This window comes from Schistocerca piceifrons, chromosome 3 (assembly GCF_021461385.2).
Source record: "Schistocerca piceifrons isolate TAMUIC-IGC-003096 chromosome 3, iqSchPice1.1, whole genome shotgun sequence".
Lineage (NCBI taxonomy): Eukaryota > Metazoa > Arthropoda > Insecta > Orthoptera > Acrididae > Schistocerca > Schistocerca piceifrons.
This window is the reverse complement of record NC_060140.1, coordinates 793,247,534-793,273,343: the sequence shown is the minus strand read 5'-3', so window position 1 is coordinate 793,273,343 and position 25,810 is coordinate 793,247,534. Positions and strand designations below refer to the sequence as shown.

At 38.4% G+C, this 25,810-nt stretch overlaps 1 protein-coding gene across 1 annotated transcript in view; it reads right to left on the bottom strand.

Annotated features, from left to right (window-relative positions):
- The window catches only part of LOC124787938 (E3 ubiquitin-protein ligase rnf146), a 48,779-nt gene extending 47,553 nt beyond the window's left edge, over nucleotides 1-1,226 (bottom strand). Inside the window, exons 1-2 of the mRNA XM_047254932.1 lie at nucleotides 941-1,226; nucleotides 616-864 (exon numbers count right to left, since the gene is read on the bottom strand). Coding sequence (XP_047110888.1) covers nucleotides 616-864; nucleotides 941-1,052 — 361 coding nt within the window. The 5' untranslated portion in view covers nucleotides 1,053-1,226. The remainder of the gene's footprint in view (nucleotides 1-615; nucleotides 865-940) is intronic.
- Between the last annotated feature and the right edge of the window lie 24,584 nt (nucleotides 1,227-25,810).

Below are 25,810 nucleotides of genomic sequence, written 5' to 3'. Positions count from 1 at the left end.
CACATTTGTCAGTTTCACAAACTCCCAACCAACCCATCACCTTATAATGTAAAATGGACCTCAGGCTATGCTTTATTTCACACACAACAGTGTGTAAGTGGAAATTTATAAAAGATTTAAAGTAAAGAGCACAACATGAAACATATTCCTCCTCGAAGGATAGCATCTCCACATCGTCTATATAGATCTACTAAACAAAGCGTTCTAAGCCGCCACACACGAGAAATAACTGAAATACATTCAACGAAACATACAACAATTAATTTTTAGTAAACGGATAAATACATACAAAAGCATTTCAGACATCATCGCAAATTTTACGACGTACTTCAACTAATGGACAGATGGGGTTGGAGCGTTTCAGTAGACTTGGAATGTTTTTCTTGTATCTGATGTGAATATTTTACTTTCATTCTTATACGTTTTCTTAATTTCCTTGTTGTTGTATGAATCTAAGACAATCTCCGTGTTACCAAAGCATTTAAAACGACGAGACTGCAATTTAAAACGCTGTACAATCCTTCTCTATCGTGTGTTTGTATGGAATGTTAATTACTACCTATCAGTATTCTGTGACAGTGAAAATTGATGTCAAACACCTAAACAATTACTCACCATTCCTTCCTTCATAAAACCACTGGTACCCATCATCGAAGCTAACAGCCTCCTTTTCTAGTCCACTGACTTCGACAAGCTGAGGTTTTTCCAAATAATCCGGTGGAATTTCCTGACGGCACATTGCACATTTTCTGCTCTGATTGGCAACACCCTTTACACAAAGAAAGCAGAAGATATGTCCACAAGGAAGCTGGGCGGGGTGTATACACGTTTGGAGACAAACTGCACATTCTGGAATCTGCGGGCCTGAAATCGACAGCAAATAAAAATTAGTATCTACTTACTTACCAATTTCGTCGAAAGTAGAACACAAACTCGTTACCTTCAAATACTTGTTCTTTATTTCCAGTTGCTGCTGCGCGCTCTTCTTTGTCCTCTTCTTTCGCTGACATCTTTATTTTATTTGGCTCAGCAGACGTGCCACCCTCAGCCATTTTCAGTTTATGACTAGCTAGACCGCATGAGCACCACCTTCAGGACACCCACGCGTTTACAATTTAACAGCTACACCCCGTAACACGAAACGACAATAACATTTGTTTTCATAATAACCCGTTCAGATTCACCTCTTTCACTCGAACGAAAACATAACACCCAAAGTCAAAGATATTACATCACAACATAACGGATCTTATTATTTGTGACTTTTGGTGCGAAGGCTATATATCCTTCTCTCAGAGTTTTGGAGATTTACGGAGTAATGTCGCATTTATCAATGAATATCATAATTAGTTTTAAAACTGCGATATTATTTTGATGGAGTGGAGTAGTTGGAAATGGTTGATCACATCGTATTAAGGCCCGTCCACACGCAACGATCTGTCTGCGCAAATGTCTGCGCACATCACATCTGCGCAGACAGATCGTTGCGTGTGAACAGAAGATTTGCACCAACCTGAGGTGTGTGCAAACCTGGAAGTTGAGGCCCGTCCACACGCAACGATCTGTCTGCGCAAATGTCTGCGCACATCACATCTGCGCAGACAGATCGTTGCGTGTGAACAGAAGATTTGCACCAACCTGAGGTGTGTGCAAACCTGGAAGTTGGAGTTGGAGGTTTGAGCGAAACCTCTCAAATCTGTCGGTTCAAACCACATCTGCGCAGACAAGTTGGAGCGTGTGGACAGGAGATCGTCGCAAATCTGGCGCGAAACAGCTGTTTGCTCAGTCTAGTGTTTGTATTTGTGTGCACAGGGCATTAAAATGGCTGATACTCGTCAGTGTTCTCGAGAGTTTGTAAGTGAATTCATTGAAATATACAGAAACCACCCATGTTTGTGGAAGATTAAAAGTAAAGGATATAGTGACCGAGACAAAAAGACAGCAGCATACAATGCTCTAATTGAAAAATTGCGGGCAGTTGGCGCCTCGGCAAAGAGAGAAACGGTAATAAAAAAATAATTTCGTTGCGAACTGGCGAAATTATTTGCGAATGGATGTCGAAACTTATAATTATCTCTTAAAGCATGTAACCCCTCATATTATGAGAAAAATACTTGTATGAGAAGGGAAATTTCTCCTCATGAACGCCTGGCAGTAACATTAAGATTTCTAGCAACAGGAAGGAGCTACAATGATTTGGAATTTTCATCTGCAATATCGAAACAAGCATTGAGTGAAATAATACCCAACACATCTGAAGCTATTTACGCTTTCCTGAAGGATGAGTACATGAAGGCAAGTCAAGTAAATTAGTCTGTCAGCGAACTGTTTACCGAAAAGAGTTATCCAAAGTTCAGAAATCTAGAAGATCTGGTGTAGGAGTAGATCAAGTATACCAGCCAACGTTATGGTATTTTGATCTACTTGGCTTTCTTCGTGATCAAGAAACGCCAAGACCAAGCAGGAGTACAATTGAAGATGAAATTGGAGTGCCAATGTGCGAGGAAATGGAACACGAGGTTATGTAAAACAAAACAGGTTCGCCCTGCAACTCTCGCAGTAAATTTACGTGACAAAACTGCTTTCGCTTTAGCAGCCACTGTCTGCACCATTTTGACCGCTTTCTCTGTTTCCTGCGGTTGGTCTGAATGTTTTTTGCAACACAAGTTGCGAACACAGACCACAACAGAACTTCCTCCATTTCTATTTTTCAAAATAACTGAATTAAATTTTGACGTTTTCGGGGAGCGTAGTCGCTTGCCACTGATATTTCTTTTCTACACCGACAGATGGCAGGCGAGTAGTAGATTGGGGTTTGTGTCGTGTGAACACACCACATTTGCAGCGATCTTTTGCATGTACAGACATCTGCGCCGATGTCTGCGCAGACAGATCGTTGCGTGTGGACCGGGCTTAGGAGAAGATGGCTAGGGAACGATCCATGATTAAATCACATCCGAATACGGTGCTTATAAACTTTTTATTCGTGTGAAGTATGTGGAACCTGGGCTTCGAGGGAATGTCTGGCTGTATTTGACCATGATATTTACCTTCCATGTGTATGATAGTTGATATTCGTCTCGCCATTCATGTCTTATTCTTCTGTATAATGTAGTCTGCAGGTCTGATGGCGGCAATAAGACGTTTTTAACCCCTTGTTAGTCGCGTACGTATCTGTGAGATACATGGACTAAATTTTGTTCAGTATTACAGCAATGAATAAAGGTAAGTGCTTGCCAGCCCAGGACTCTTGCATCATACCTTTGTTATTATGGCACGGAAGTTTCAACCCTATTTCGACGCTGTTGAGGTCGCAAACGAGGCAGACGTCGACACGTGTATCAGGTTGTGTCTACTAGAAACATCGCGCGATTTCAGGTAATACGTTGTCGTCGCTATCCATTGCAACAATAGTGTTGTTTAGAGCATGCTTAACCCTCTGGCTGGAGCGCCTACTGTTGTCACACGATTAGGCGCACTTTGTAAAATTTACAACATGGTCATTTTCAGTAGAAACAAACTTGTCTTAAACATGCTATTATATTTATTGAAGAAAGTAGTTCATATTCATTATCTTCAACATGTATAACAAACGTTTATGCTCTTTTAGTTCATTAAATAACAAGCTAGCCGGTTTTCTGACATACGTTCACTTTCATAACACTTTTCACAGACAATTAGTTTGCATATTAATTCCGACAATGTCCATAAAAATGAAAAAGTAGCCAATGGCCATCACCTTGTAATTCTCGAAATGGAATATCAGGCACACATTTTATCTACAATGTCAACTCCACCTTTTGTCATGTTGTACTCAATTATGATTTCAGGTTTGTGTGTTTCTTCATCCAGTGTCGCTATGTCATGTACAGCAGACAAACGTATTATAGCACAGTTTTTACAAGGAACATATGAAACTAAGGTCTTATCCTACTGAAATCCAAACACTTCACTTCCAATTTGTTTTGTTTTGTTTGGGAGAAATTCTGGAAGGACTTCACATCAGTTGTTCATCGCTGTACTAATGCAAGTGGTAGTCTTCTGCAGTAAATATTCAGAAAGGAGTTAGCATGAGTACCATTGTCAGTTGTAAGGTTCCTGTTAGAATTTTTTGTAGGCACCACTTATCTTTTCACTAAGTCCTCAGGAGCATTAGATACCCGATATTGTCCTTTGGTTGTATGCCACAATAAACCTCCAGATAAATACAATAAAATACTTTTGCATCACACAGAGCAAACATTTTTGTCTGATTTGCTGGGTATGTACTGAATGCATATACAGTGGTCTCCATATGGGTTAAGCGTTTCATCTATCAAGGTGAATTCATCAGGCTGTAAGAACATTGACAGTTAGTAGCAATAGGATCCAGTACAGTACGAATTGCAACCAACTTATCAGATTTCCTGCTGCCATTCCTCGTTTCCATATCAAAAAACCGCATACAGCTTAGAAAAAACATAAACCTATTGTAACCCACTGCAGTCCTAAGTAGCAACATTCCCATTCCGTCTGCTGGAACGTTAGAAAGATGGAATTTTCTTCTTCTTAAAAAAATCCCAAACACAGCCATTATTTCGGCACTTTATTACCTCTTTTGCACGAGAATTGATGTGTGTCTCGCTGTTTATTTATATAGGTGTTTGTATAGTTTACGGTTTCATTAATGAAGTCAAAAAAGCGCTAACTTCATCAGTTATACCCATCACCTTTCTCTTTTGATCTGGTGAAATTTGAACAATGTTTTTTGTGTTGGTTTTTGATTTTTGGCACACTCGCTTTTACACCAATGTGAAACTGTTTTTTCAATGAAGAACCCTGGTACATCTGCTGTTTGTTGATGATACAAGCATCATTATTAATCCAGTAAAAGAAACTCCAATTGAAAATTATACAAATAAGGTCTTTGGAAAAGTCATTAATTGGATTTCACAAATGGGCTTGCTTTAAATTTTGAGAAAACTCAGTACATCCAATTTTCTGCTGCAAAAAGTACAGTTCCTTCAATAAATATAACACATCAACAGAAGTCAGTAGACTGGGTAGAGCATACTAAGTTTTTGAGTGTACATATAAATGAGAATATTAATTGGAAAATTCATATTTTGTATCTTCTAAAGCGACTCGGTTCAGCAACTTTTGCAATTAGAATAATTGCCAATTTTGAGGATATAGAAATTAGTAAGCTAACATACTTTGCATACTTTCACTCTCTGATGTCATACAGAATAATATTTTGGGGTAACTCAACACTTAGACGAAAAGTATTCACTGCTCAGAAGAAAGTGGTTAGAATAATGTCTAGGGTTCATAGTCGCACATCTTGTAGGCATCTTTTTAAAGGATTGGGAATTCTTACAACAGCCTCACAGTACCTTTACTCACAAATGAAATTTGTTCTCAACAACATGGATCAGTTTAAAAACAACAGTGACATTCATGATTATAATTCCAGAAAAAAGAAAGACTTACATCACCCTTTACCCAACCTATCTTTGGCACAGAAAGGGGTAAAATATGCTGCTACAAAAATTTTTGACAAATTACCAGATGAAATAAAATGTCTCACAGACAGCAGTAATAGCTTCAAAAATAAATTGAAATCATATCTCCTTGACAACTCCTTCTATACCATAGATGAATTCTTGAATAGGAATAAATACATCTATAAATATAGTATATGCATTTTGTGCCATTTAAGGGAATGGTGTAAATAATAGAAATATTAATCTTTAACACTGTACTGATATATATATATATATATATATATATATAACCGTGGGTTGCGAAAGCTTGAAATTTGTGTGTGTGTGTGTGTGTGTGTTTGTTATTGTCTCTATCAACATACCAAGGCTTTCATTTGGTAAGTTACAGCATATTTGTTTTTAGATATATTTTTCCCACGTGGAATGTTTCCCTCAATTATATATATATATATATATATATATATATATATATATATATATATATATATATATATATAAATCTTGTTTCATATGTGCATTTCTTGTGCACTTGACACATTCCACATCATAACAGCTACAGTACTGTGTGACTGATCAATGGAACACGTAACCAACTATCTCCCTAACTAACTCTCTTCACCATCCTCACCTTCAAATTCAGATTCACTGGCATGGTCCCATTCAGTATTTTCATCACTCAAATTTACTTTAGTTTTCTACAAGTCTTAAAAGTCTGGATGGACTTTATCATCACCTTCTACGAGCAGTCTGCGAACATCTTCATCTTGTGGGGCGACGAGTAAGTTACTTTCACTGGTTTTATTGTTCTTATGCCGTCTTTAATCACGTGAGCCTGGCAACTAATTTGGTGGTCGGCCAGAAAGCGAAGGGAAACATAGTGGCCTTAGTTTCCAGTCTGCACGGCCACATTCTGGTCCAGCCAACTATGACCTCAGTAAAAGTTTAAAGTTCCAATCAAGATTTAATTTAATTAAAGTTTCTCACAAACAACACTTCAAATTGCGTTATGTTCAATTGAAAACAAGTCTTTCTAATCTAACAGCGCCTTTAGCAGTTCAGAGGCGACCTCTATGGTAACTTCCTACCGGATTGTTTTTCGCCCTGACTAACATCACTCAATTGAAAGTTCGCAATAAATGTTCAAAAATTAATGCTCGCCATAAAAGTGGAAATAAATTCACCAGTTGCCATGTGGAATTGAATTTCACACGGACGGCACACTAACAGTTATTTTACCGAATTCTAAACGATCCAGGACGTTGTACAGTCCCCGCTAGTTCACTATCCGTTTTCACAAATACGCGCTGTCACAGCTCGGTTCTGACGTCATTCGAGGCAGAGCGCGACCAGACGTTTAACTGGCGTGGACCTCACAGTGTCTGAGAGCGAAGTGAACCTTCCTACTGCTTCAGGGGCTGTATTTATAAGGTGCCGGTGCGGACTGCCTAGAAAACATCTGTTATCTCTGTCTATTTGCATACGGCGGCAGTCTACAAACGACCGCTATCTCGGGCACATAATCTTTAATAATATAGTTACCAATTACTTCAGAAACTTGTTAATTTTTGCTGGTATGCATTTAAGCAGTTTGAAAGCACGTAGAAAGTTTCAGCTCGCTAGAATGAAAACTTTGCTTGATAGAATTTATTTAGTGGAACTAACGGTAGATTGTTACCTCTCAACCATACCTTTGCTAAGACGTATATCAGTTGCTATTTATGTTACAAGTCTTAAACTTGGCGTAGCTCTATTATTTGATATATTTGATCATCTGGCTTAACCAAAATCCTCTATCATTAAAATTTCAAATACTTAATGTACAACACGTAGGAACATTTTAGTTACAAAATTAGTTTTTATTTAATTACTCAAAAACTATAAGAGGTAGATTAACGTGGACTCTCTGTTATTATTTTTGGGGTGTACTGAAGCATAAAACAAATTTTCAAGTTTGTAAGTCCATTATTTAGCGCCTCTGATTTTTCCAAAAAACGTGGATTCTAGCTTTAATTTTTGTTTTATGGTTTTGCAAACCAGCATCACTTATTTATAACTTCTAACTGCACCTTCTGACCAAATTCTGGCTTCCTAGCGTCATTATTTAGTGCCTCTGATTTTTCTCTTAAAACGGCATTTTCCCATAAACTATTAAGTTTAGAACATCAAGACTTTGTATTTGGAACATTATTACACTAAACTAAAATTTGACAGAGTTTTAAACATAAATTTTGATTTTTAATTTCATACTAAATTGTGGTGCAATACTTGTGCGCTACATGCAGACGCGTTAAGGTGATGTGGCGCTACTAGCAGTGAACTGGGGTAAGTCCCAGTGCACTCGCTCGCCGCTGTATCTCACACATGATACAGCGCTTGGTTTGCTTCAATCTGATATACCCTTGGAACAAAACATCAAGGAAATGAAATGAATAAGTACATTCAGATGTCAGTGTACCAAAAAGTAACATTTAATGTGCATCTATAAAAACTAAAAAAACCGAGCAAGTGCAGTTAACTTTTTAGTACACTTTCCTCTGGACATTTAGAGCTCAAACAAAGCTTGTAACTGTCGCACCAGCAGGTCCGCATTGTACTTTTAACAACATTCGACACATCGTTGCTTACAATTCTGAAAACAAATTGAGAATTCTAACCAAATGAACTGAAGCCACTTTAACATTGTCGAGAAAACATTAACAATGGAACACATAGCAGCAATGGCGCAATAGCTCAAGGTTAAGGCGTCGATTAGCCGTTGTACTTTTTTCTAAAGCGCGCCTGCTCGAGGGTTAAGTCCGTAGTTCTGTTATTGTCTGATAAATAAAGGAACATTTCGTTACTAATACGAATCCTATCTTTGAAAATGAATAAAGTGGATGGTATAGAAAATACTAAGTGTTTAGAATGGGTATGTCACCTTCTTTCCGACGGTCAGGTACCCATTGATGATCATTTTGTAGAAACTGATTCTGAATATGAACACACAATTGAAACGAGACCTTTAGACTCAGATACAGACAATGAAGATGACGAGAAGCAAAATAATGAAGCACAGGAAAGTGATGAAATACAAGGAGTGGAAAATGTAAGGAATATGATAACTGAATTTGACTGCTGGAGCCCTTCCATCAGTGATGACATGTCACGTCTAAAAGTGGAAAATACGAATAGGTACATAATTGATTTGAAAGGTAATTTTGAACGAGAAAGAGTGATTGCAGACAGACAGACATAGTGGGAATCAAAGCTGCTTTGAATTATTACATCTTGCTAGTGTGTATTATGCAGTAACGCAAAATATTCACGACTTCTGGACAGAAGATCACCTTTGTGTCAATATGCATTCGTTTTGATAATGGCACCTCAAGACAAGAACGGCACAAAATAGACAAATTGTCTTTCCTGAGGAAAATGTTCATGTTGTTTGTGAATAACTGCAAGTCACATTACTCCCTCTATCAAAAGATCACTACTAATGAACTGCTACCAGCATTTTGAGGCCAGTGTGGAGTTCGTCAGTTCACATCAGCAAAACTATCTAAATAAGGCATAAAAATCTTCTGTTTGTGTGATGCTAAGCTATACTACACTTACAATTTGAAGATATATTCTGCCCTACATCCTGAACATCCCTTTCAAAATAATAATTCTGCCAAAACAGGAGTTTTGAGACCTGCTAGGTAAATATATGAGAGAAGTAGGAATGTTATGGCAGATGATGGGTTCACTAGTTTGGAGATAGTGAGAGAACTGCAGAAAAGGAAGTTATTTTTTTCAGGAAAAGTTAGAAAAAATAAGAATGGAGTGCCTTCAAATTTCATATGCCCAATAATATGATAACATATCTGGCTACACCAAATATAAGCACTTGCTTTGCACATCTTGAAAAAATGGAACACTGTGCTCCTCTTTTCAGGTATACATGGATAATCAAACGAGGATTTGGAAGGATTAGAGAAAAAGCCACTTCACTATAATGACACAAAATCTGGGATTGAAGTGGTTGACAGATTCCGTGCAACCTACCATGTAGATAGGTCAATAAGAAGATAACCCAGGGTGAATTTTTTCCATAGCGCTAAACGTAGCAGGCATCACCTCAAGTGTAATTCTCTAGGCCAACAAGAATAAATATGGAGATAGGAGTGAGTACTGGAAAGCTTTGACTCTGGCTCTACTGGAAGACCAGCTTAGATGAGTTGCTAATTACAAAACTATCAGATGGTGTAAAATTAATGCTGGTAAAGTACAAATCCAAAGTACAGCGGCAAGAAAACGCTGAATTTCCTTTGGAAGCAGGGAACAGGAGTAGAAAATGGTGCGAGTCATGTAACAAGGAGCCAAATAAATGTGCCTCAGAAAGTATTCATGTGACAAATGCGGTATGCATCTTCGTTTGAAAAACAGGCAAAAATAGTTCGTGGAAATTGTCTGTCTGTAAGGAGCAGTCAAGGTGCGAGAAGGTTTTGTGAATATTTTAAAGCTTTGAATATAGCTATAACTTCTGCTGAGAAGCTAAAAGTTTCAATGGAAAACGAAATCAATTCTTTATAACCTGTGGTTGGGCATAGAAACACACAGTTCACTCTGTCATTATCTGAGGTTTTGGGGCTGTCAGTCTAAATATGGAAATATTCTGGGAAATTATCAGCAATTCAGGTTTTCGGTGGTTGTTTTGCTACAACGCTTCTTTTTTTTTGAAGAGAGAACACAGCTACTGATATTATTTCGCTATAAGGTAGTCTGAACTTGGATATGTTGGTGTTCTTTGGAGTTTAGGAAGAACGTCTTTTAAATCTATAAAGATTGTACATAATTCTGATTTTAGAACAATGTTAATTCTCTCTCTGTTCATTTCTTCTTGTTGCAATCTGTCCAGTTTCTGTTTCTGTGGGTGGTCAGTTGCAGAAAGTCTTTTTAGTAAGAATATATCCATCATTAATTTTCATCATAAGCCATTGGCCATTTCTGTAACTTACAATAACAATGCATTTGTTGGCATAGCTCCTAGGCAACCTGACGCAATTAAACTGGAGTTTTCCTAGTTTCAAAATTGATTTTCTGTTGCCTCTACAGAACAACATGCTTTTATAGTCGATTTTAGATCTTATTGGATCTCTGTATAATAGCAGAATAGTATTAACAGCTTCATACCATACTCATATAACTGAGCACATAATGTTGTGACAAGGCTCAGTCTTATCTAAGAGGCATGCAGTATGCCGCACCCATGATAGGTGTGAGTCCATTATAATTCCTGGGAATTTAGTTTCACTCATCACTGTCAAAAACTGGTTATTTAATCTTATGTATGTTAGTCCCTGTGGAATTTTTTGCCTGCCAAAATTAACGAAAGCTGTCTTAAGGACTGAGACCTGTAAGCATTTAGATGCTGAGCAGGTTCCTATCTGGGATGTCACTAACACATTACTCTACTCGTTTCTTCAAGGCTGTTATCAGAAGTATATCTGCATATCTCATCAGCTTATTGTAGTATTTAAATTGCTTTTGGCAGCCTAGTTCTCATGTCTGCTGTGTAAACATTAAACAGGATAGGACTCAATATCGATCCCCATGTAAGTCCAACAGTGGTGTACCTTAGGCCTACAGTTCTATTTTTTACATGTAAGAGGATAGATCTTCTAACGAAAACTTTGCTTATATCATAAACAAACTTGTATGGCAGCCCTGTCTACAGTAACAACCACTATCTGGTTGGCCACACTTTCAAAACACGTGCGGCCAGTTATGCCGCTGTGTTTCCTACAGTTGCCATCATGGCATGAGGGCGCTGACATGGACGATCACGCCACCGCCAAAGAGGTGCAAGCATCCCTTCTCCCGAGCCCCAGCTATGGGTGCATTTTCGTTTGAACATTTATGCACTGAGTCCATTTTACACATTTGCCCACTGAATAACATTTACAGACCTTCATATTGGTCAGGGCTCATGATCTATGGAATAGTTATTGTATTGAAGACTTACTTATTTGTAAATCTACTGTATCTGTATGCAACTACAGAAACAAAGTTATGTGTTATTTTTGCTATTTGATATTAGATGTAGAATAAATTAATATCTGAATTCTCTGTTCCCGAAAAAACTGTTCCTCAGTCCGGTATCTACTAAAAAACCACACAGCGTGTAAGGAAGTTATAACACTACCTCAACCATTCTTTGCCATAATAAGGTAATGATAACATTATCATATGCTCTTTCAGTGTACACAAACATGGATCTCATGTACTGTCTTTTCTCAAATGTGAAAAGTGCATTGTGTTAGATTATTTAACATAGAGAAACGTTTCAGAAAGTCACTCTGATGTACTAGTAGTATACTATTACTACTGAGGAACCATTCAGGATGATTTTTAATAAATTGTTCCAAGGTTCTCGCAATGCACAATGAGAGTGCTATGGGTCTGTAGGAGTCAGTAGATGTTGGATCCTTTCCAGGTTTCACGACTGATTTAATGATCTGTGTAGTCCATATTCAGGAAATGTTTGATTGAAGATATCCAGCAGCTCCCTTTTGCAGATTCACGTAAATTCCACAGTATTTCATAATAAATATTTCCAATTCTGGAGCTGTGGAAGCTGAGTGGATTAAGGCAATCGACAGTTCTTCCTTTGTAAACTGTGAGCATAGGAAATGATATGATACTTCTTCTGGAGCACTGAAAAGTTTTGCCTGTATTGAAGGATGTGCTATTTTGTCTAGAAATATGTCTGTGAGAGATTCATCCATCCTTTTGAAACTGATATTTCTTTGGTCCCCATGTTAAATAGCCTTAATATGCCTCCATATATCTGTGACATTAGTATTTTTATGTAAGTTATTACAAAATGCTGACCTGCTCTTTCTTCTTTTTCTTTAAAATACACTTCACTTATGAATCAATTTTCTTACACTGTAAAGGGAGGAAGGAAGATTTGGTTTAGCATCCAATTGACATCAAGGACAGTGTTGTACATTAAGTACTTATCAAGTGATTGGTTTTTATGATATTCTCTCAATTACATTTTTCTACTTCCTTGTCTAGTGTAGGTCTTATTGCTAGGTTAATTTCTATTGGGAGATGATCTGAGCCAAATGTATAATTCTGAACTGTCGACTGAGCTAATGTAGCCAATACTGGTGAGCATATGGTCAGGTCTACCACTGTCTGTCGCCTATCTGAACTAGATACTGTGGTGGATTTTCTGTTATTAAACAGTACTAACCCATAGTCTTCAATTACCTCTTCCAGATGTGTACTGAGCCCATCTGTAATACAACAGTCCCACAAAACGTTAAATGCATTAAAGTCTCCACACACTAGATCTTGCAGTTGCATCTGCATATTTATCCATGTCCTGTCCTGAATCCTGGTTGTTGGTGGGCGCTAAACAGAGATAAGAGAGAAATTGTGCATACATGAATGAGTTCTAACAGCTACAACTTGAATTTCTTCGTCCAGTGATAGTTGCATGGGTACATTGAGCAACAAAGTTCCTCCAGACAAGAATCGCTACACTTCTTCTCCCATCCATTCTTTCATCTTTCTTGTAGCATCGTATTCTGAAAATACTGTACTTGTAGTAGGTTTAAACCATGTTTCCGAAAGTGCTGTGACATTTACTTTATTTCTGCGTTATTCTTGTATCAAATTTTCTTTATTGGATACTGCTGATCATGCTTTCTACTGTAAAATTTTAAGCATTATATTGTTTAATTAGTTGTTTGATGTTCTTCCTGATTTATTGTGTTTATTTTCACCTTCTACTGATTTTATTTGCTCCATATAGTTAATATTAAGCTGAAGATACCATCCACTAATCTGTGATCATCTGTAGTTTGTCTCTCAATGATGCCTGCTTTGTGAAGTGAGGGTGCATATGGATTTGAAGTTATTGGCTGTATTCATTGTTGAGAAGGGGTGTGAGCTGAACGATATGTATTCCAATGGCTGGTGTTATATCGTTGTAGAGAGCCCATACTTGTTTTGACGTTGTGTTGAGGAGTGAAATGGGTTGCTCTCATCTATAGTTGTTGGCTTATGTTGAAAGGTCTCTGTTGGATTCCTTTCATGTTAATTTCTTAAATCTGTTGTCACCTACAGCATAAATTCCTCTTCTAAATTTACTGTGGTGTTTCTGACTCTATCTGGGAGGAGACTGAGCGGTGGAACGCGTTACTTTTACACATAAACAAGAACGATCTGTCACACTACTACATTTTAAAACACAGTTTATATGTAATTCATGTCACACAGTCTCATATGGAACCTACATGTGCTTTTTTATGTAGTGTATATGATAAGATACTGTCATCCCCCTTCCCTTCTGTGTGAAAGGTTGAATGAGCAAATGTATTTCTAGTTGCATGCTTGATGGTAGCAGACAAGCCGGTCTGCTAGAGAACAGTAGGACCAACGTCGGAACAGGTAGCTACGCTTTCTAAAAGCAAAGAGGTTTCTATTCTTAGTATGGTCATGTCCGTCACTTGTCATGTTGGTATAGGAAGCTGCCTCTCTGGTCACTTCCGTTTGTATCTGTGAAGCACCCTCAGTAGGGGCCCTCTGCTAAGTCCATAGGACAATGGATTTCTTAAGTTCAGCCTAACTGAAAATTTAATCACATTTATTTCAGGTTTAGATCTAAAATATCTTATGTGATCTTAAATTGCAATGCAGTGTAATTCGAGTGTGAAGTTCAGAATATCTTCCAGTAGTTGCTTTGTCACTACTTTGTGAGTAAAGTGGAACCATGTGCTGATGAGCTGTAACTCTAACTAAGATCATCAATCTTAAATGCGAATGTGCGTGAGATTGTAACGTCTCGTCTTGACAATAGTTTTCAATATAGCAACTTTTATTTATGTTCAACCCATGTGGGGTGTACTTTGTGAGACCAATACCATGTGCTTATACAATTGTTTGACCCATCAGGTTAATAGTAAGACGATAGTAACCAGTTCGGGGTTTTTCTTTTGTAAATTGCGTTTCCATGTAATTTATTTTAATTATCAAAATTATCATGGAGTTACACTCTTTGTGTAAACCAAGTTGACCACGTGAAGCATGTGGTGTAATCATCAAAGTAGCCCTCAGCTATTCTTTTAGGGAAGATTTCACAGAGAGTTAGTTTGAATTTAGTAGACCAGTGTGTGGTAATTTCATGAGGGACAGGATTGCGCTACGAATGTAACTTTTTGGGTGAAAATTGAATTGGTTGGTTGTGGTTAATTTCCTCTTGCATATGTTTCAACGTTCTTCGTGTGTTATTTTATGAATGCAGTGTTGTATGCAGTCTCCCAATCTTGGCTCCATATTTGATGTGTTCCATAAGATTACAAACTCACATTTTCACAATCCTAAATAAGGCACCAGTTTAATTATGAATCAAGTTAATATGCTGAAATATTAACACAACAATGATCAATGTTAAAATAAATGTCCAAATATAAACTGATTTATTTCTTTTTGTTTAAATTCTCTTTATATATAGATATATATCACCGGTTGTCGTAATATGACTATTAAAAGATTGTAATTAATGTTAGTGTGGTTGGGAATTTGGTAAGCTAGACAGGATACCTGGTGAAACAGTTGCACTGTAATGCAAGGTTAACTTCCCCGGATAGCTCACATCTTTTAACCTGCTTTTATGTCTTGAATATCAGCACCACTTTCAGAACAACTTAAAGCATCAACATTACAATGTTCATTTCCTGGTGTGCGCCACTTGAAGTTGCCAAATATCCCTCATACCCAGGAAATTCCTTATTTTCACTTAATTTGGACGAAAATCCTAGGCTGTGTATTTATCAAGAAATACCTTGTTTTTTTCAGAATTTCCTCCATTCATTCTTTTAAATTAGGTGATGGTTGCTTTGATCCTCCTTGTCACTTTCTTTCCTTTGTTTTCCTTCCCCCTCCTATCGATGAATTTAGGCTCGACAAAATGACTTTTGTTTTGTGTTGTGTCAGTCCCATACATTTCAATGTGTGATGAGGTATTCTTCTTTTATTATCGCTCAATCGCTGCAGTTCTGCTCTGAGAGGACAATGTGTACCAGTTAGGCACTGGAATATTTTTAAAGAGTTAAAGATGAGTGATGCTGTTGAATATAGCGAAGAAAAATATCACCAAGAAAGAATATAAAATCGTTATGTGTGTATTTCACTAATTGGGAGACAATGTACTCGTGGATTCCACATGTAAAGAATAATCGTGATAAAGCACATTGTTCTTTCAGCAATAAGGATTTTAGTATTGCACATGGTGGCAACACAGGCTGTCTTCAACATTTGAAAACGTTGTTTAAGTAGTATGAATTATAGGCTTATCGTCATTATTTATTTTGTGTTATTCATTTTGCAATGCAGGAAATGCAGCACTGACATTAGCTGTTATTATGTCTTAGAAGGTCACAAGAGAGGGAAAGGAAAGTCAAGCAGGCATACAAGACATCTAACGTCTTCAGCTGCACATCACAAAAAAATTATGCAGCACAACTGCAGGAGAACTGACATTTATGTATCACAATGTGCAACGTAACATTGGGTATAATAGCATGGATTGCAACGTGAAATTAGCTAAGGAAGTGTACAGTAACTTGTGTATGTCAAAATATATGCAATGTGGTCGTCCAAAAGCTGAAAGTCCCATGAAAAATGTTTCGACCTCCAAAAGTGTGTCCGAATTTATTGAAATTTTGAAAGAGCAACCTAAGTAGAGCTTGTTTTCCTTTATTTGTACTTACATGCCTAACCACAAAAACAGAAAAATGCTACCAGTAGTCTTACGCTACTTTGATCCAGATGTTGGAATACAACATAAACTTTTAGACTTTATAGAACAAAGTGATGAAAGGGCCATAGGCATTCACAACATTCTGAAAATTTCCTTGTGTCTCATTGCTTAGATGTTTCTAATTGTAATGTGGACTGCATGGATAATGCAAATGTAAACTTTGGAAAGCACAGTTTAGTTATGAAACTGCTAAATGATGATAACAGAAATATTTTAAAGGCTCATTGTTCGAATCGTGTTTTACATAACTGTGTAAAACATGCATGTGATACTTCAAACACTGATGTAGAAAATGTAGATTTAAAATTGTATGATCATTTTTGCATTTCTGCAAAGAGAAGGGATTCTCTTAAATAATGTTTTTGAATATATAGAAATGGAATGGGGTGAAATACTCAGGCATGTTCCTACCAGCTGATACACTAACTCCTGTTGTTGGAAGAATAATTAAGAACTATGATCCCATAAGAAGTTATTTTAAAAGTGTTGTCTTTAAGTACTACAAAAATTTCAATCACTCTAATGATCCAGAAAAGGAAGTCATATTACAGTCATACCTATGGTTTTTGCCTTGTATTGGTAATGTAACAATGGAATACTCAAAGAAACTAGAATGTGCTGACATAAGTATAATTTAGTGTTTTGAAACAGTCAAATTGTAATTTGTAAAATCAATCGATGAACAGCTGACAAATTTTCGTAGTGCTACAAACAAAATGTTAAATGAATTGTTTTGTTACAGGGCAGTTATTGCAACATGATTTAAAGATTTCTATTCTATTTTGCATGAATATCCAAATCAATTTCAAATTCGATGAAAATTTTTTAATAGAATCTTGGATACCATTTACTTTAGTGTATGAAGAAATTTAAGCACATTCAGAAACTTCTGGAATTTCTTCAGATCGAAGTTGATGAAGATGCTTTGTATGAGAAACTTGCCAATTCCTATGACATTTTAAAAATGCCATCTATCAGGAAGTAAGTATTTGTAAAAAATGGGTTTCCGTTTTCACTCCTTCAAAAGCTAGAAATGACAGTTTGCTTAATATTTTGTAAGTATTTGGACTTGTTTTCAGTGTGCCCAGAACAAATGCAGATACAGAAAGAATTGTTCTGATAATGAATAGTAAAAGTAGTGACACACCACACAAGAGTAGTGTAGTGCTAATAAAAGCAGAAGTTCAGGTTAGTGTAAATTAAGAATATAATTTTAACGAATTTCTCTCTTTTGTAGGAAGTGACACACTTTTAGAGAATGATGCATGATCTGTTGCAAAATACCAGAAAGCTGTCAATAATTAAAAGATAAGGTATTAAATCACTGTAAGTGTGATGTGCCAAGTATAGAACATCTGTTCTGGTGTGTTTTTTCCTTTCTTTTTTATATTTGCAGGAATGTGTGAAATTGGTGTTGTTAATGTAGTAATATAATTTTTTAATACACAATAATAATACAATATTGAGAGAAGACAAGTTACTCTCTCACCTATTTTTCATATTGGGAAAATTATTAAAGATTTTATTACAAACTGATGCACCTTGAGCGAGACTCTAGAAAGTTAATGGCCTCAGCAGACATTGATGGAGCCTGGTAGGGTGCTAACAGCATGAGGTATTTTTGTGGTCCTTAGCTCATAGAAACAGCCTGTTGGGAATGGAAGCAATTGTCGGCCATCCCATCCCTCAGTAAATCTTGCCAGACAGGCCCACAGCCGTACAGGGCAGACAGAGCAGCGTCTCGTCGAGACAGGTCTCCAGCAGAACAATGCCGCGATATGTGCATTGGAGCCAGCCAAAGCCTGGGCTAGGGGTGACAGACTGAAGGAAGGCATCTATACAGTGGAGTCGTAAACCAGGCATTGTGTGCATAGCCACGCATAATAAAAATTCACAAGTTTTCATGTTCATCGATACTGCAAATAGGCCTGTGACCCAATTGCACTGGCCGTCTCGGTTGTATAAGAAACTCAGCCATCTGAGAAACGTTTAGAGAGAGAATATTTATTACACCTCATAGCTAGGACTAACAAGCTCCAAGACATAGGCGATTTGAATAAAAAGAGAATATTTACTACACCTCATACCCAGAGAGAATATTTATTACACCTCATAGCTAGGACTAACAAGCTCCAAGACACAGGCGATTTATATAAAGATCTTTAAGATTGTATGTGTTCACTTGTTGCCATGGGAAGTGACGCGACTTCGGAGAAAATCATCTTCAACCACCACAAAAACTTAAAAAAAGCCAATAATTGGCGGTTTCATTTTTCTCAAGGGATGCAGGTTTCTTAACTCTTGCCCTGGTTCGACAGGAGTTTGTGCTGTTGTGTGGGAGGGGAGATTTAGCGCTTCTAGAGCCGTATGATTGGCTCAAGATGGCGTGAAGGCGATATCGTTCGTGCACTTTGTGGGAAAACGGATTTTTTTTTTTCTAAAGAAGTGCGAAGTACTCGGGCGCTGGGCTTTGGTCTGGTAGGAGACTCCTGGTTGGTGCTCTGGCATGTGTGGTTGGGCTTGGGACCTGTCCTGAGACTGGATTTACTTGCAAGTAGTTTAGACTGGGGAGCCTGTGGTGAAGTTCAAACTGTACCAACAGTGTGACTTCAAATATCTTGGACTACTAGTTTGCCGAGGGCACACTTATTCGTTTTTGGTTTATCAGTCTTGATGGTAGTATCCTTGTGCGCTCTGTTATATAAGTGAGCCAAATTGGTCCTTGGTACAACCAGCAAACAGGTGTATCACACAATGAAATCTACCATGATTTCAGGGCTCTGGTAGAGAGTAAATTGTGATCCGTCTGCCTGATTGCTAGACTATGAGATTTTTGTACTTCTTTCGTGGCCGCGATCGATTCACAGGTGCTGCCTCACGTCTCACCTCTGCCGCACCCATCTCGCCAGCTACAAGTTACATCGTTGCATGAAGCAAACAGGGTAATGTACTGCTGCTCTGGCATTGTCAGGGCGTACAGATCTCAATCGCCACTTACTGTAAGCTGCACCTATGTAGTGAAAGCACACTAGATCTAATCAATCAAAGTCTGCTCAGCGCAGATCAATTCAGATTGTGTTATCCACATTTTTAGGGCCAGAGTACTTGACTCACTTCTGCCACCCATGATCCTTGTCCATTGTACGCTTAGACCAACTGTTAGTTATTTACAGTATTGAATCAGTAACTTGTTTAGCATAATTTATATTGGTCTTTGTTTTGAAAAAATAAATGTAGTTGGTAAACTAAATTTTGCATACATTCTCAATCATTTCACATAACAGCCCCACAGGGTTAACTTTCATTGTGGCATCTCATGCCAGGATTTCGGATTCTTGGCACCTTCTGTGAGTTCTGGAACAATGGTCATACGGCCCCAAAGTACCGTTATCCAAGATGGCGGCGATGACGTCACCCCCTATCGTGGCGATGACGTTATGTAATATGAAGGCAATGACGTCAATCAAGATGGCGGATTTTGGCGGGAAGTATGAATTTTGGTGGGAAAGTGCCATGCCCCCCTCCCCCAGAAAAATGGCGCGACGTTCAAATTCCAGCAGGATAAGGCACCACACCCCGGTTATCTCTACTAAGCAAAGAAAATGATGAGAGAAACGGTCTTGTCTTCATTATTTAACCAATTTCAAGAAGATGTGTTCGATACTGGGTCTGGACTCCAACTGGCTTAGTTCATATCGGTGCGACCAGAGGGCACTCTCCTGATGTCAGATCATGACGCAAGTACCATTATACAAGATGGCGGCACCAAGTGTGCTCACCACGAGCTCCAGAGCCCAATTGACTTAGTTCATATTGTGGCCACCAGAGGGTGCTACCATGACGTCGGGTGATGACACAAGATCGTTAGTTCTCTCTCTCGCACGCGTTATAATCGGACACGAGCCACGTCAGCAGCCCGCGAGCGAGTGGCCACTGACGCCACAGCCTCTAGCCTAGACCTTTATACTCACGCCGGACATAGTCTTCTCTAAATAATCTAACTAAAGTAACACTCACATCCCGCACCTAACGTATTAATTAGCTAAGTACTTAACTCTATTTCAATTTTAATCATATTCAATAAGTGAATTTACAATTTCAATATTCAATGATCAAATGAGAAGTTCCACATCTTCCCACTATGAGCACAGTGTTCATTCATGACCTAGCTTCCCCTCCCCCCCCCCCCCCCCCAGAATGCTGCACTCCTATTGGCTACTGTGATTCGACTTCATAGAACCTAATCTTTGTTGATCCATTATGGACTGTGGGACAACTGCTGGCATGCATTTCTTGATGCAATTATTTACCAAGAGCCATATGTATTGTAGAAAATTATTTTATGAACTTCGTATATGCTGCCAGTTTCGGCATTACATTGATGCCATCTTCAGGCCCCACACGTCATAGTCCTAAAATCGCTATACACAGAAGGAGCAATATAACTGGATCCGTGAATCAAATCGCTGTGCAACAGCTCTTGGTGGCCAGGCGACACAGACTGTGCATTTATCTGCGACACAGGCGTGCATATACACAGACATACAGAAAACAGAGCAAACGCTCTCTGAATGTGGAAGTGGCTGGATACAGTCAGGTACAGTGCTATATTTCACTTCCCGATCAGTGTATTTGGGCTGGGTGTTGTTCAGCTGTGCTACATTTACAATCAATTTTAGAACACAGAACGGGACGTTATGTCATTATCGCATGGATAGATCTGGCCTAAAATCGACAGAATTGCGAAAAATGACGAGGGAATAGGTATAAATTCACCTAATATACACCAAAATGCAGGGAAATTGAGGAAGTACTTTGCGTATGTTCTGGTTCATGCTGAACAATTTGTAGATGGGATCAAGTATGCGGCAACGAGAGGAATCCTGGAAACGTTGACATCAAAAGGAAGGGAATCAGGGAGGGAGTCAATTTTTTTCCTTTGAGGTAGTATTATACTGCATGTCTATTGAGGTACCAGTGATACACGTGAGCTGACTACTGAATTTGGTGCTTTTAGGAGGCCAGAGAACTATTCACCTCTACACTTACTTGCATCCGCACTAAAGGATAACCGAGAGGGGATGGGTTGATCGATTGAGATACAGCTGTAACAAGGTACTATTTAATGGTTGACTGATTCATTAAAGAGAAGGAGATATTGCTGGAGGTCTATTTTTTTCCAGTGTTCGGTCTGGATGCATCAGTACGTGACATAGCCTGTGTTGTACTCGTATACAGCCACATGTTCCGTATGTGGTTTAAAGCATTGTCTACTTGCAATCGTTAACTTTAAACTTGTCGGTCATCAGAGGACTTCCATCTCATGTGTGATGAAACTTGACACAGTCCTCTAAACGAACTTTGATTTATGCGTTCCCCCCTGCCACATCTTGGGTGTAAAATCTTGACTTCAAGTTAGTGATAGGAGCTTGTGAGGCGCTGCAATCCTCGTGTACACAATTGCCCAACAGGTGTGGTGCTTACAGAGTTAGTGACGAAATGACTTGTAATTTTCACATGTAGGACACTGCCGCTATGCATTTATCTGTTTCCATGTAGGATGTATCGCCCGCTGCTAACGATCATTTTATATAGACCTTATGGAGGAATGGTATAATTTCTGAACCATGGTCGGATCTGAACAGTGGGTGCTACACGTCTCCGCAAAGCTGTATTGAGCTCGTATAACGCAGAACGAGCGTTTTACGGAAGTAGTTTGTTTTTCGTTTTACGATTCGGTAAGACATTTCATTGTAGAGAAACCAGGAAGAAGAATGTATGTTCTGCGCTTGAAATATCTTTCTCACAATGCAATATTAACAATGCTGATAGGTCGGAAACGTAGGCGATCTAACATTATAGACCAGTTTTAAGTTAAGAACGTTGTTGCCTTAGGAGTGTGTGTGTTTATGTTCTCTCTCTTACCAGTACCTTCCAGGTACCGATCCTACACTCTAGAACAATACTTTAGAGTTGATAGTTTGGATGATTTAGATAAAAATGCGTCGAACTCCATCCGTCTGGAACTTCACTGCGTATAAAAATGAATACTTTCTTGTTCTTCTTGACTGTATGCTATTTCATTACGGCACTTTGAAATCTGTTACTATACATCGATAAGGAGTGGAAGTGCGAGTACATGGTCCCATGTCGAGAAAACTGGTGCACTTGGACGGGTTAGGATTCGGAAAGCTCGATTCATTCACGAGACGTGGAGTGTAGCGGTCTTCTTCTTCTGATCGGTTGCAGATTAATTCGGTAACGGTGCTGCATGGTAGCTTGGTCAATGACACTGTGAGGGTGATCTTTCACTCTCTAATTTACCCTAAGACAGGGAGAATGCTATGTGATTTCCGTGCACAGAGAGTTGGATCGTAAATTAAGTACTATGCTCGAGGTCTTAGAGCGCAGTCTGGTGTACTTTGATTATTTATGTGTTCGAGAATTAACAGTGAATGGACGTACTGAGCAGTGATCTATCCATGTTCACAATGATACTCGCAAAGTAGAGAAGGGATGGTTTCGCTATGATACTGAAATTAGGGAAGCATGCTGTCTCATGATTGGCTGGTGTTGGAGTTACTGTAAAACTGGTAAAATTGTTCGCCCTATCAACTTGTTGCTTAGTATTACACTACATGGATGGTGTCTTTTCCATCCCATCCGCACATTGGTGTGCTGTTGGTTACGACATAATGAATGACTGACAAGTTTTATTTATTTATTGTTCCGTGGGCCCAAATTAAGGAGAAGTCTCCATGGTCATGGAACGAGTCAATACATGAAATTATAACACGATAGTAGAAACAGATACAATGAAATACAAGAAACGTATTCAGGCGACAATTCGTAAATTTAAATAAAGAAAATCAACAATGTAACACTGGAATTTGCTTAATTTTTCAGCTCTTCCAGGAGCTCCTCGACAGAATAGGAGTGAGCCATGAGGAAACTCTACAGTTAAGACTTAAAAGCGTTTGGGCTACTGCTAAGATTTTTGAGTTCTTGTGGTAGTTTATTGAAAATGGATGCAGCAGAATAGGGCACTCCTTTCTGCACAAGAGTCAAGGAAGTGCATTCCACATGCAGATTTGATTTCTGCCTAGTATTAACTGAGTGAAAGCTGCTAACTCTTGGGAATAAGCTAATATTGCTAACAACAAACGAAATTAAAGAAAATATATACTGTGAGGGCAATGTCAGAATTCCCAGACTATTGAATATGGATCGACAAAAGGTTCTCGAACTTACACCACATATAGCTCGAACAGCTCATTTTTGAGCCTAAAATACCCTTTTTGAATCAGAAGATTACCCCAAAAAATAATACCATATGACATAAGCGTATGAAAATATGCGAAGTAGACTACTTTTCGTGTTGAACTGTCACTTATTTCAGATACTGTTCTAATGGTAAATAAAGCAGCATTTAGTTTCTGAACAAGATCCTGAACATGGGCTTTCCACAACAGCTGACTATCTATCCGAACGCCTAGGAACTTGAACTGTTCCGTCTCGCTTATAATATGCCCATTCTGTCTGATCAAAATATCAGTTCTTGTTGAATTGAGAGTTAGAAACTGTAAAAACTGAGTCTTACTGTGATTTAGCATCAAATTATTTTCCACAAGCCACGAACGTATTTCATGAACTACTTTATTTGATAATGTTTCAATATTACACGCAAGATCCTTCACTACCAAGCTGGTGTCATCAGCAAACAGAAATATTTTTGAATCACCTGTAATACTAGAAGGCATATCATTTATATAAATAAGAAAGAGCAGTGGCCCCAGCACCGACCCTTGGGGAATGCCCCACTTAACAGTGCACCATTTGGGACTGAACATCACTACCACTCTCAATATTGCGGAGAATTACCTTCTGCTTTCTGCTCTTAAAGTAAGAGGCGAACCAATTGGAAGCTACTCCCCTTACTCCATAATGGTCCAACTTCTGCAGTAATATCTTGTGGTCAACAAAGTCAAAAGCCTTCGTTAAATCAAAGAAAACACCTAGCGTTCGCAACCTTTTATTTAATCCGTCCAAAACCTCACAGAAAAAAAGAGAATAGAGCATTTTCAGTTGTTAAACCAATTCTAAAACCAAACTGTACATTTGACAGCAAATTATGTGAATTTAAATGCTCCAGTAACCTTGTATAAACAACCTTCTCGATAACTGTAGCGAACACCGATGGCATAGAAACAGGTCTATAATTGTCAACATTATCTCTGTCTCTCTTTTTATAATGTGGCTTCACTACTGAGTACTTTAATCGGTCAGGAAACTGACCACTCCTAAAGGAAAAATTACAGATGTGGCTAAGTACTGGGCTAACATACATAGAACAATACTTCAGTATTCTGCTAGATACCCCGTCATATCCATGAGAGTTCTTGGTCTTTAGTGATTTAATTATTAACTCAATCTCCCTCTTGCCAGTATCATCGAGGAGCATTTCAGGTAACAGTCTCGGAACACTTTTTTCTACGAGCGCTATATGATTCCCTGTTGGGACTAGGTTTCTATTTAGTTCACCTGCTATATTCAGAAAGTGATTATTAAATACTGTACATATATGCGACTTATCAGTAACACGGACATTCCCACTATGCACTGATTCTTGTTTGAGCTGGGGAGTGAGTTTTGTGGATGGGTGACAGCTTCTGGGGGTTGCTAGCAGTGAACCAGTGATCGCGTACATGAGTGCAAAATGAGGAATGCAGAGCCATAATCTATTCCATCATTGTGACAGATGAGTTTAAATGTAGAGATCGTCAATAGCTTTCGGACATCAGTTTGGAAATTCCAAACAAAGCAGCCAAAGTTTTCTAGTTTCCTTATGTTTGTCTTTTATTTAAAATAATCCACCGTGTGTCGCGTGTTATCGTAGTTACAGTAAGAAAATGTTTTACACAGTGTGATGTCTAGTTTTCTGTGAGAGGCCGTCGATCAGAGCGTCTTAATGTCAGTTTAGAACCTGACACAGGCATCGAAGATGTGGAAGAAAAAATGAAATCTTTGTTGTTGTACAAAAGCGTGTTAGAAAACAGTGTTTGAAGCAACTAAACAGGACCAGAGGGAGCATCTCATACGATCATTGGTCTAGAGTGTAGGTGAACAAACTTAAAAGTGGTCTCTGCAGTGCCAGTATATTTAACAGGATCATGTCATAGAGACAACAGTAGTAGCAGTAGCAGTTTGATGCGAGGGTCTGGGTACACCGTTAGGAATGTTTGGATGACTGCATGCTACGCTATTATTGGGAAGTATTGTGAAATTTCTTTCTCTGCGCTGGGCGACCACCGCAGCTATACATCATTGCACGCTCATCGATCCATAGGTGACTTGTAAATAGGACGAGCTTTTATAGTTCGTAATTTTTCTATTTTTGCTGGGTAGAGAATAATTATGATATGACGTTTGGATGATTGATTTGAATGGACGCGGATCTGTAGTACTTGTATCTAGTTTGGGGACATAAGATATTGCGCGCATTTCCGTCGAATGGTCAAAAGACGCT